General features: G+C 47.1%; 1 protein-coding gene across 8 annotated transcripts in view; it reads right to left on the bottom strand.

Annotated features, from left to right (window-relative positions):
- Positions 1–12,561, bottom strand: part of ZNF618 (zinc finger protein 618) — a 166,950-nt gene that overhangs the window by 61,528 nt on the left and 92,861 nt on the right. For all 8 annotated transcript variants that reach the window (XM_072883484.1, XM_072883485.1, XM_072883488.1 and 5 more), the window contains 2 exons: positions 11,819–11,896; positions 4,808–4,846 (listed from right to left, as the gene is read on the bottom strand). In XM_072883484.1, the coding sequence (XP_072739585.1) occupies positions 4,808–4,846; positions 11,819–11,896 (117 nt within the window). The remainder of the gene's footprint in view (positions 1–4,807; positions 4,847–11,818; positions 11,897–12,561) is intronic.

Genomic DNA, 12,561 nt, shown 5'->3' with positions numbered 1-12,561 from the left:
AGTTAGCAGGTAGACAAAAGCTTAGGTGCTTACGCACTCCCAAATGAATTAAGGTTTCATGGGCAACCATAAAACTCAGTCTAACTTTCAGCTCTGCAAGCCAGTTATGGTTATTTTGGAGATGTTGCACATAAGTCCCTCTTTCCTACAGAAAAGAAGAAGAAGAATACCAAAATCCAATAGCCTGAATATTACAATCCATAATCTGTAGCAGAGTTACAGATCTGGAAACAGGAAAGGCTACCATGCTCTGGAGACCATCAGGGCTGTGCTGATGGAAGCTCATACTCCCCTCTACCTCCTGGGCATGAGCCCAGAAACAAGCTGTCAGCATGGAGACCATCCTGGGTTTTCTTCCTAACCCAACTGCAGCCCCCAGGTAAAGGCACTGCCATAGGTAGGACTGCTGATCCAACACCGGTGCCAGCCTAGCTCTTAAAACTATTGTCCCCAAACTGTGACGTGCAGTGAATGCAACCTGCTTCATGACCCAGCACAGTGCAAAGACCTGTTCATGTCAGAAGTGATGCTTCCCACAGCCATGTCTCTGGCACACTGTCCTGCCGGTGCAGGGCTTGTGGACCCCTGCTTGCCAGTGGTTTTATTTAGCTATCTGTCAGGTTGCCAAGAATTTCCCGTGGTATGTGAACAGCAGGAGGGAGACTGTTTTCACAAAGTTTGTAACTCCCCTAAAACATGACTGGAATTTCCATGGAGAGTCATGGCGCAGATCTAGCCCAAACACCACCTTCCTGAGGACTTCCAAAAGTCTGGAGCAAACCAGAGGCATACGAGCATCTCAGACAACGCTGCCAGACTCTTCTACAGGAACAGTCAATGACCTAGATGTCAAACTGGCCATCCCTGTCTACGAAAAAATATCAAACAGAAAGTTTTTTTTCAAAACCTCTCTCCTCCCTTCCTACTCCCTGCCAGTCAAAGTTGGTAGCAGTTAGACAAGCCTTTTTATTAACACATTAGCACTGTGGGTTGCATTGTTTTCTTCTCTCTACATGTGGGAATTCTGGTCTTGGACCATGAGCCAAGGCTAGAAAAGTAGCTCCCAAAGCCATGTAACTATGTCCCCATGAGGATATCCTCTCCTCAACACCACAGATCTGTGTCCCTTCAAGAATGGGTCCCCCCCAAAAAAAAGAGTCCCAGAGACACAATCTATAAACTAAAAACCCCCAAGGCTGAAAATAACCAACCAAGTGCAACAGTTTTTCCTCAAGGGAGTCTTCAAAGCGCCTTCCCAGCTGGAAAGTCTAAACACCACTGTCTCCTCTTTAAACAGGCAGCAAACAAACAACTGGCCTCAGCTGCGTCCCAGCTTGCCCCATGGCTCCCTTCCTCCCAGGAAAAAAGGCCAGGACAGCCCTTCCCGCAGCAGCCCCTTCTTACCACTGTCCTTCAGACCTGAAAGCAGGGGCATGTTACAATGCAGCTTCACCCACCACGTCAGTAACTCATCCTCCCAACAGGCCAAGCATGACACACTCTCAGACCCAGTATGGCAAGATACAGACTTTGCCTCCCAAGAATAAACACGTTTTATTGCTCTCGGGGTAAGTCTAGGGACCACAACACAGCTAATTGCCACCAAAGCTCGATTACTCCTGGACCAAGCCAAGGCGCCCTTGCTGCTGCCCTTGCAGAGGCAGCAGCCAAGATGTCTCCTCACTTGACACACAAGGTTGCCTTCATCAAAACTTTTCAGGTGCCTGCTGTGGCCATGAGTAACAGCTGCCTCCAAAAAGTCACCATGGAGAACTTGAACAGCTTTTAAAAACCTGCAGTTCTAGTTATTTGAACTAATGCCAAGGACCCACTGCTGGTCAAGGGAGCTCCTCATCCACACCAGTTTAGGATGGATGCAATCTATGCCCCAGAGAGAAGCACATGAGAGAAAACAAGATCTTGCTGTATCCCTTAAACACTGAGAAATTTTGGAAGAAGGCAGCAAACCATGCCTGCAGAGCCCATGAAGCTAGAGGTTCCCAATGAGACAGAAATAGCAAAGCAAGATTTGAACAATACAGATGTCTGTAATAGAAAGGGTGTAAACAGCCAAATCGGGTCGCAGAGGAATAGCACTGGAGCAGCAGGCAAAACAAAAATAGCAGGAAAGGAAAGATAAATAAAAAATTCCTAAAATATATGAGAAGCAAACAGACTGACAAGGAAACAAGAGAGCCATTGAGTGCAAAAAGGAGAAAAGCCGTGCAGAGGCAACCAGGGTAGGCCAGGGATTTAATCCAGCCCCAGAGGGGAAGGCACAGGGAGGAAAGAAGACAGCTGAACTATTTCACTGCAGCAGCAAGGAGGGGAAGATGACTTTGTCAGGAAATTACAACCATCTGCACTTAGGAACAGCAGCACAGGCCGAGCAGTTTCACGTTCACTCTGTAAGACAGGTGGCACGCACAGCCTGTTCTTCCACCGGAGCGGACAGCTGCAGTGGACCCTCCTTCCCCATCCCCTAGCCCACCACTCACTGTTTCCCTGCTCTGGTGGCTTGGTCTTGCCTCCAGCTCTTTCAGCTAGATGAGACTATTTTCGGATAGCAACGAGTGTTGGCAGGTAAAAAGGGGGTTCAGTAATTCCTGCACTGGGGAGGGGGCCAGATTCGTACAGCCCTGCATGAAGATGGGAGCAGTCCCTGCCTCTCTTACTGCTCCCTGCTCCATCTCCACTGCTAGCATAGCAGCTCCTCTGAAGACTGGTGCAGAGAGCAGCTGCTTGTTGCTGTTCTCTCCCAGAGACTTCTTCTGCCTGTGACTTTCCATTCTCCCAAGCTCCCTGAAATCCAGACACCACAGAAGAGGCAGTTATGTCCACAGAAATCCTTCTACAGCTCAAACAACATGGGGTTTGCCCACACAGCAGAGGCATGAACCCTCATGTTTTTTTCCCTCTTACTCTCCATACCTCACTCTGCCCTTTCTCAGACAAAAAAATTCCCACAACAGGCAAGAAGGGGAAAAGCTGACTTAGGGAAAAAAAGATCTCTTTGCACAAGGTGGTTCCCAAGCTCTGGCAAAAAGGGTACTATGTCCAATACCTGAGTAACAAGCCCAGGATGCACACAGCCTAGCCCAGAAGACAGGAGGGCCCCATGTAAAAATTCAGAGCAAGGGGGCCAGGAGATGAGCCTGGATAGACTTAGGATAAATAAAACACCAACAGGCAGCAGAGCACCTACTGAAAGAGAGACAACTGAGGAGGTGACAGGAGCCTGGGAAGGAGTCTCCATCCCCTGCATGGAGCTGGACACCCCATGTCACTGGGTCAACGGAAAGAGAAAGGGCCCAGCTGCAGAGCCCACCTCCCCTTCAGTGGGCACCAGGAGTGGGTATGCACTGTGTGATGGCTGGTTGCTACTGAGACGTTTTGTCTCAGGGCTGAGGATCTTCATCCCCCGCCTGCAGTGAAGTCAGTCCTGCTTCTTTCTGTAGACAGAAAGCCAAGACTCCCCCATGCTAACCCCGACGCTTCACCTACCACAGAATGGGCCTGAAGAAACAGCAGTTCAAAAAAGGTGGCATGGTTGTACTATTTAATTATTATTTTTCTTTACTATTTATCTAACATTTTTATACCCACCCAGGGTAAGTTTGGTGCTTCCAAGCTGCGCTCTGTAACTACCAAGGTTGGTAACTTACCTTTCCAATGGAACCTGTGGCTCTCACCTAACATGATCATAGCAAAATCCAGGTCAGCAGAGACCTCAGGAGGTCTCTGGTCTGACCTCCTGCTCAAAGCAGGGTCTGCTTTGAGCTCAGACCTGGTTACTCAGGACTTTATCCAGGCTGGTCTTGTAAATGTCCAAGGACGCAGAAGACACAACCTCTCTGGACAACCTGCTCCACAGCACGGGGAAAAGCTTTTCCTTCAACACAGCCTCAACTTCTCTTCTTTCCACTTTATGCCCATTATCTCTCATTCTCCCGCCACTGTGAAATGCCTGGCTCCATCTTCCCGATCACCCCCTCACAGGGGCCATCAGGGTGCCACCAGGTCCCCCTGATGCCACCTCTTCCCCTGGTGCACAGGCCCCTGGGCTGCTGAGGTGAGGAAGGGCTGAGGCAGCAGGGCCTGTGCTGAACCCACTCCAGTTTATCAACGCCCTTCCTCAGAGCAGGGACACCGCCCACCTCCCCCCCCCCCAAATTGTAGGTTAAGGTTTAAAACGCCTACAAGACTTGATCACACTAGAGAGGCTGGCAGCACCCGGCGTCGCCCCTGGGGGGGCTGAGGCAGCAGGGCCGCGGGAGCTCTGCTCGTGGCCGCCCTCTGTCTCCTCACACTGCCCAGCTCCCCAGGGCACCACGGCCGAGCCCGTCCAGCCGCGGGCACCGCGCTCCCCTCACGGCGGGAGGGCGACGATGAACGTCTGCCGCGGAGGCCGTGCCGGGAGGCGGCCGCCCCGCCAGCTCTGCCCCGGCGGCTCCCGCCCCCCACCGCCGCCATCTCCGCGGCGCGGGCCGCCCTCTGCCGGCCGCGCCGCCGCGCCGCAGCCCCGGCCTGCGGGGAAGGGCCCCGCCGGCCCCCCGGCCTCCTGCCCCGGCTCCTGAAACGGCCCGCCACCCCCGGTCCCCGCCCCGCCACATCCCCCGGCGCTGCGGCCGCACCAACCCCCGAGAGGGGGGACGGATGCCGGAGAGCTGCGGTCAGCAAGCCTGGCTGTACCCCCGAGGGGAGAGCGCCCGCAAAAGGGCCCTGTGCACCGCGACGCACCCGCGGTGCTCGCACACGCCAGGCCCCGGTCCCCCCTTACGCACCCACAAGCGCCGTGAGTACTTACTGCCTTGTGAGGCTCCTTCACCTGAGGCAGCTTCAGTGTCTGCAAAGAGAAAGAGCTGCACTTAGATCCGACAGCCGACTCTGCCCCGCGTCCGACAGCGCGGCTCTGCGCCTCGGCCGTCCCCAGCGCCTCGCTCGCTCGCTCACTGTCCTCCGGCCGCGGCTCTTCTCCGCCGCCGCACCCCACTATCGCGGCCTGCGATGCCCAGCCGGGAGCACCTCCCGGGAGCGGCTGCCTCCGCGAAAGGCGCGGGCTGCCTCAGCGGGACGGCAGCTGCCGACAGAGCGGGCTGTGAGAGGCTGGCGGCCCTTACCGGGGGAAGCCTGCGGGGCTGAACCGGGCCACCTCAAGGGCTGTTTGTTAAAATTCTTAGGAAGAGCCTCCAAAACTGGGGCTCTCATTTTCCAAGTTGTTGCAGGGGCACGGTTTCAAAATGGGACGGCTAGAAGGGACACCCCTACCCCAGCCCTGCACACAGGGAGCCTGCTCTGAGGAGCTTCAGGGAGCCCTGAAGAGGGCTTTGGAGAGGCGCAGGGTGTGAGGGAGTGCCCGCCAGCGCAGCTCGGAGCAGCCGCCTCCCCGCTCCCCCTCTGCCCAAGGCAAGCCCCTGCCACCACCCCTCCTCTCGCCTCAGGCCAGCTTGTGTTGTGTCTCCAGGTGGAGGGGCCCTGGCTGAGGTGCGCACAGACTGGACTGACACATCCTAACGGTCCCACTGTCATTAATGGAGCTCAGGACGATGAGTTTCGCAATTTCTACTGAAGGTTTGTTGAAATCGCTCATGCGCTTAATTCCTGGGCAAGTGGTGTCAACCCAGGAAAGCAAACGGTGAACAGCGCACCCAGCTCGGCCTCCCACGGGAGACGGCGCAGCCTGCTCCACTGCCGTGCCTCCCCTTCACAGACAGCAATGGCAAAGCCTCTACAAGAGATGGGCCATGAGAATCCCCCCTCGGTGCTATTCTATCCTGGTCTTACTGAAGGCACATGTGAAAAGATGGGAGAAAAAGCTCCCTCCGCTGTAACATGTGGGACCACAAGAAGAACTCGGCAAAGATCACGTTCAAGCCCTAAATGAATGCAATGGGCGAAGCTGCAAGCTGGAAAACAAAACCCAATGTTACAAGTCAAGGGTCATAAATGATTAGGATTTCCAAGCCATTTTGAAGTGTTTCATATTCATCCTAAACTGCATATACTGTATGTCACATTATCCAATAACATAACTAAGTTTCAAAATATTCCCTATGTCTCTTGGAATCACGCTCGCATTGCTCTGAAAACCACAGCTGCGGAATGTCACAGCCTTTTTGAATTTAAAATTTGCAACCTTAAGTAATGAACACTGTTTGCATTTAATTTCCTTATTTCTTAAAAATAATAAAAACAAATGATTGTGGGTTTGTGCATTTGTACATTTCTACTTGATTAACCTGCCTGATTAGATCACTTTTCTAGGCAACGATATTAATTTGGCACAACTTCATAAACTGAGGGGCCAGATCAGAAACCCTCAGTATCATATGCAAAACCTCGACAGTCAAACCCCTGTATTTTTCCACAGCTGCTACTTGTTTGAATTACCACCTATCACTCAAGGAAAAAGCTAGCTGTGGCACAAAGGAGTTCTGCAAAATACTGTCCTGGCGTTCATAGGCAACGGAATAAATAAACCATAAAAGATATGTACTATGCATGCACCAGGCCATTTCTGTCATTTAAATAGCTTTAAAAAGTACTTTAGTCAAACTTAACAAGAATCAAGCAACACACAAAGGTTTAAGGAGCAGCCATTTCTGAACTGTGTTAAGAAATGTTGTTACTTAGTCATAAGACAGACCGAAGTCTTCATGAATTAAAAAAAACCCCCTAAAAATCCCCTAACAGCCCACTCTAAATCACCTTTGGGCTGAGACCAAGTAATTACAGCTTTAAAACAAAAGACCAATTTCTGAGAAAGTTGCAAAAGTAAGTGAGAGAGGTCGGCAGGAAAGCTGGAAAATAAGCAAGTTAACTCCTGTGTCTCAAGTAACTTTCTGCATCTCCTATAAAAATCTGCTGCAGACTGGGAAACGTACACAGTAAAAAATGGATGCTTGGGGTGCAGCACAGAGGGCAAAGGACCCCCCTGAAATCCTATGATTTTTCAGTAGCAGATAATCATACAAATGAAACCCAACTTTCTTCAGCTCAGAAACACCATCTCTCTTCAGGAATGGTTATTTCGCTATTAATTTTCAGCTTCTCACCTCAAAATCATTTCAGTCACAGAACTGCTCCAACTCAGACTCCAGAAATGTGCACTTTGGAAAAATGCATTTTTCCATATTCATAGTTTGAACGAGTCATCTTCCTTCTCATATTTTTGGAATCAAGCAGAACCCATTCTTGGAAAATATTAATATGAAAATTTAAAAGCTTTGAGAAGTTTTTTAACAACTGGTTAAACTAGAAATTTCACCTAAGAAAACAATCCTACTGTAGTGCATTCAGCATCTATTCTGATGATGGTAGATCAGCCCCTTGGCTGGCACACCCATGCAGGAGGGTAACGGAGAGCTGATCAGTTCACAGGGAGGCAATGCAGCAACTAAATAATGTAAATAAATAATAAAGAAAAACAACTTGAGCAAAATCATCATTCAGCCCAGAAAAGCTTATCTGGAAACAGAGAACTTCCACCAATTATTAGGACAGAGGCAATATATCCTGCGAGGGTTAAACTTGAGCCTTGCTATTTTCTTTCATTTGCTTTCTGAAGAATTCTCCTTTGGGTAAAAATCTCCCTTGCTTGGCCTCAGCCCAGAGGTTTTTAAATTTACTGTTTGAAAGTCTAATAAAGTAATTTCAGCCATTTTTTTGAGTTCACTAACAGTGAAATAATTTTCCTGACTCAAAACATGCAGATGTTTTGCTGCTCATGTTGCTTAAATATGACCCAACCGTACAAAACAAAACTTTCTAGCTCACTAACTCCTGAAGGGAATCCAACCTTTTAATGACTTGAAAAACCCCACACAGCTAAACAAAAAGCACTGTAAGCAACACATTTTTAAGGCCTGGGTTGCATGTAGGCGAAGCGGTAACGTTTGTCAGCGCCGATTGCTGGGACAGAGCCTTCCATCGCCACCAGGAATGCGCAGCCTTTCTGCTCCAGCTGAACTCCAGCAGCTCTGCAGGAGGAAGGAGCTGCGATCCTGCAGGGCTGCACAACAGCTCACAAAGGAGCCTTTCAGCTCGACAACATAACTTTTTTTGTTGCGTTTCTTTTTTATTTTATTTGTGCGTTTAGAGGAGGTGAAGGGGAAGGAACACAACCTTTTCATTTCTTCCTTGATAAAACGTAGTGAGTAAATTTCTTACCTACATTTCTGATTCTTTGCAGAACCCTTTACGCGGGGTTTTCCGTGCCTGCATCTTGGCTTTCAGAGCAAAGCAGAAAGGGAGCTTGCCCCTGCGAGGCAGCACGTCTTGAACAAGAGCTGCCTCAACCCTTTGCGCTTGCAAACTGCCAGGAAATCAATTGCTCCCTGAAATTCTGCAGCCAACGCTGAGCACCACAGGGAAGGCTCAAGAAACTAAGAAAATGCCCCGTTTTCCAATAAGAAACCACCTGTTCCTGAAGGCAGACAAGAAAAAAAATCAGCCTGAAGAACACAGGTCACCTCCAACACAGATTCTCTACCATGAGATCTAGAGAGGAGGCAGGTGCATTTGTATAAAACAAATCTAGGAAATTTCTCCCAAAAATTATCGTTACAAAGAAAAACGTGATGTCGCCAGTGTGAGAATCTTAATGTGGAACTGAACAGCTCAAAGGATGAGAAGAAATTTAAGTTTTGCACAGGGCAAAACAAGCGGCTGACAAGTAAGGACCGACTGCAAGAGCAGAGAGGGTGACAGACCTCCCACCCATGCTGGCCACGAGCCGTAAGCCCCAGGCTCCCCTGCTACAGCTCCAAACTGGACACCGGGATGTACAAAAACCAGCTTAGAAATAACCCAGTTCAAAGCAAGGACAACTTGAGACCTCCAAACCTCCCATCCCGGGGACAGAAGTTGTGTCACTGAATGGTGACAGTGGGGCTGGCTAGACAGATGGTTTTTTCAGTTGTTCTGCCCCAAAGGTCCAAACCAGATCAGCACAATTACTATCTGCTCTCCCATGGCTGAACCTTTTGCATCACCAGCTCTGTCCATCTGCAAGACCAACCCACAGCTTGGCCAAGGACCATTAGTGACAGAGGAACCACACACAAGAAAGCAAAAAGCAGAGGGCTATTCAAGGGGAAGGGGCGTATCCTTCAGCAAATCACAAAAAGTGGGTATTTCTGCTTGAATGCCCAAAAAGCCCTGGAAGAAAACACCTAAAGAGAAGAAAAAGGGGTCTGAGTTTGTTCTAGCTACTCTGATGCTGAGTGGTGAGTTTACACGGGATCAGTCAAACCTTCAGGGAAAGGCAGATGTTAGGTGACTGATGGGTGGCCCAGACGTCGGGGAAACCGCAGCTGACGTTCAGAAAATGCATCAGGCAAAGAGGGAATGCCAGGTCCTGCCACTGCAATATGGCTCCTTCCTTGCCCAGCCAAAAAGAAATGACTAAAAAATTCAGGATCTGAGTTTCTGGCAGCTGATAATTGCACGTAATAGGCCAAGGGAGCTCAATTTTCAGTGCTTCGAGAACAAGCAGACCTAGGAGAGCTGGCTTGCCAGTGCCTTGGGGTTTTATGCAAGACACGGACTGAAAATACGCAGGGAGAACATGCAGAGTGCAGAATCACATCTTCAATGTACGTGTAACCACCAAGTTATCTCACGTTTGTTATGATGGTGCAATACCAGCCACTTCTACATGAAACCTTAGATCCGCATGGCAATAAAAGCATCATTCACAAAAATTTCTTTCAGTCCTGCAGTCTTATGCTATTTCCACCACTGTTACAGGTACAGTTCCATGTACAATTCTCACTGGACAGTATCATGCAGGGCTTTCCTCCACAGAATCCCTTCCTTTTTTTTCTTAACTATACATTACATGCACATTCAATGGCATGTTATTTCTCTGCAGATGGATACATTTCCCAACTGCTTTAACTGCCAGCTCAGGGTCTGTTTCTGGGAGAATCACATTTACAGAGTCGCATCAAGTTTCAGTTTGATTTCTTGTTGAGGAGTGTACATGAATAAATATCTCATTTTGATTTTTATTGTCTTAAGGCAATTCGAATGCACTTTAAATGTTACTACTACATGCATCAATTTACAGCAACATAAACCAACCTTTTCTAAGTTTCACATATATAAAGTGTGCTTCTCCACCACTGATGTGAAAATTACTAATAAATTTCCACATTCAAAATTGTGAAAATTTCCATCTTACATAGCTACATAAAAAAAAGGCTTTGGAAGCAAAAAGGTAAAGTCATGTCTCCATTGAGTTCATGACAAAACTATGGATATCAATTGTACATGTGTATGTTGATGCATCCAGACCACTTAATATATAGCTTGATTTCATGATCAAAATATAAATAAATGTATAAATAGAAATCAATTGGATCACACACTAGGAAGTGACCTCATACTAATATAGCTCCTAAAATTCCAGCTGAATGAAGGATCCCATAGTGCTTGGGGAAGCGAAGTAAAATAAAAGCAATCCTTGTCCTAAATCTAAATACTGCAATTATTATTGCAAAATTATTGCAATGCTGTGATGCAATAGTAAAGCATTCTGCATGTCAGCAAATAACTGCTGCTCACTATTATTTTAGGGATTTTTTTTCTTAAACTGCCAAGTGAAGCTACTTTGTAGTTACATTTAAAGGAGTTTTAGGAATTATGTTGGTATTTAGAAAGGAATACCAGCATCAAAAAACAATTCTGCATGTATCTAAGCATACAGAAGAAGCTCTGTGATGTTAAACAGCACACGAGAAATATGCAACCATGTAATTAAAGGACATATTATGAGACTGTGAAAAACTCTTGAGAAGTTAAGGATGCATGTTCACTTTTGAGCTGTGCATTTGTTGACTTCTGAGAGTTTACACATTTAAAATTTAATATTGCATTAGCCTTCATTATTCCTGGATTTTCAAACTTTTCACTGGGAGTTTCCTTTATGCTCCTTTAGACATTCCAGTCAATCATCTTATTGAAGGCCATGTGCGGTGATACTGCTAGTTCAACTGAGGAGCTAAAGCAGATGCGTCTACAAGTCTGACACACAGACTTCAGTGCTCAACTCAGGTGAAAGAAAATAAAACCACTGAAAGGCTCATGAGCTAGTTTCAAGTCCCTGTTGTTCTGTTATTTCAGACACGTGTTTCTCCAAATTATACAAACTACGCTAATTGTACAAAACACCAAGCAAAACTTTCTCATTTCTGCACTTAAGTAATACTGAATCGTCCAGACTTACAGAAAATTCAAATAAAGTCACTCCTGACTAAGCACGAGGTATTTCATACAAACAATACATTTGGAAAGTGACCTCAGCTGACAGCAGGGGTACGGGGGTGAGTTCAAGTATCATTTTGATTTTAACATAAAAAGACAGCAGTATAGCAATGCCAATATCTGACTTGATATCCTCCCATCCTGACTTAACAGGGATGGACTAAAACACCCAGCTGGGCAGGAGCGCGGAGCAGCTCGGGGAGACGCCTACCCCTGCGGCGGTAACTACACTGCTGGCACGTGGTTCCTGCCAGGAGAAACTTTTTGATTTGCAGCTCTCCCAACACACAGCAATGCCCGCAGAGAGCCCTGTGCAGTAAATACTGCACCGAACACAAGAGCTGCTCCTGACCTCAGAAGAAATATTGCTGAAGTGGAGAGCCACAAAGCTTGGACAGCCCCAAAGTTTATCCTATGAATGGGCCACCCAAAAGAACAATTAGTGACAAAGAGAGAAGCAGCAGAGCAGTCTTCAAGGTCTTCCCAAAAATATTCCCCGGACCTGAATGTTACCCCAGGATTCCCAAAGATTTGAGCAGGAGTGAGATACCTCTATGTGCTCGCACGTGGGTCTGGAAACAGTTGTAATACTTGTATTTCTTCCCACATATTCCACACTCGTAAGACCCTGAAAAACAAGACAGAAAAGTATACACCACCATATTAGATCAGGAAAAACAGCCTCACCACATACTTATCCATAAACTGGGGACAAAAGAATGCAGTTTGCAGCAAAGTAATTTTTGGAAGGTTCATGGAGATAAATGCAGGAAATCACTATCCCAGACTCAATTCTTTTTTCAGCCTTATTTAAGATTCCTTGGCATATTACCCTGAACTTACATTTTCAGTATATCTTTATAACTTTGCTAACATGAAAGGGCCACTCTCAAAATAGCCTGACTTATAATTTTATAATAATGACTAATATTTCCTATGGACAGAAATAACCTTGAATTACTTTTCAGTAAGTTCCTAGTATATGGGAAAAAAAGCTTTTCAACTGAAAAAAGAAGGCAGTATGTTATCTTGAGGCGAGGAGTTTTCAAAATTTCTCAAGAAATGCACAATGTACAAATTTCTCAAGATACCCACAGAGATTTGGTAAATATCCACCCAGAGGAAACCAAATAGATACAAATAGAACTTTTGACCTTTTTAAGGAAAAGCACATGACCACAGTAGTCTCTCTTCTCAATTTGTGCCTCTAATTCCAGAAAACACACATCTGCAAACAGTCATTTGAAATGAAACCAGAGAAACAGAGCTGGGAGAATCATTTGTAATGATGAA

This window comes from Ciconia boyciana, chromosome 18 (genome assembly GCF_034638445.1).
Source record: "Ciconia boyciana chromosome 18, ASM3463844v1, whole genome shotgun sequence".
Classification (NCBI taxonomy): Eukaryota; Metazoa; Chordata; class Aves; order Ciconiiformes; family Ciconiidae; genus Ciconia; species Ciconia boyciana.
The sequence above is the reverse complement of the archived record's forward strand: the minus strand, read 5'-3'. Positions and strand labels throughout refer to the sequence as shown.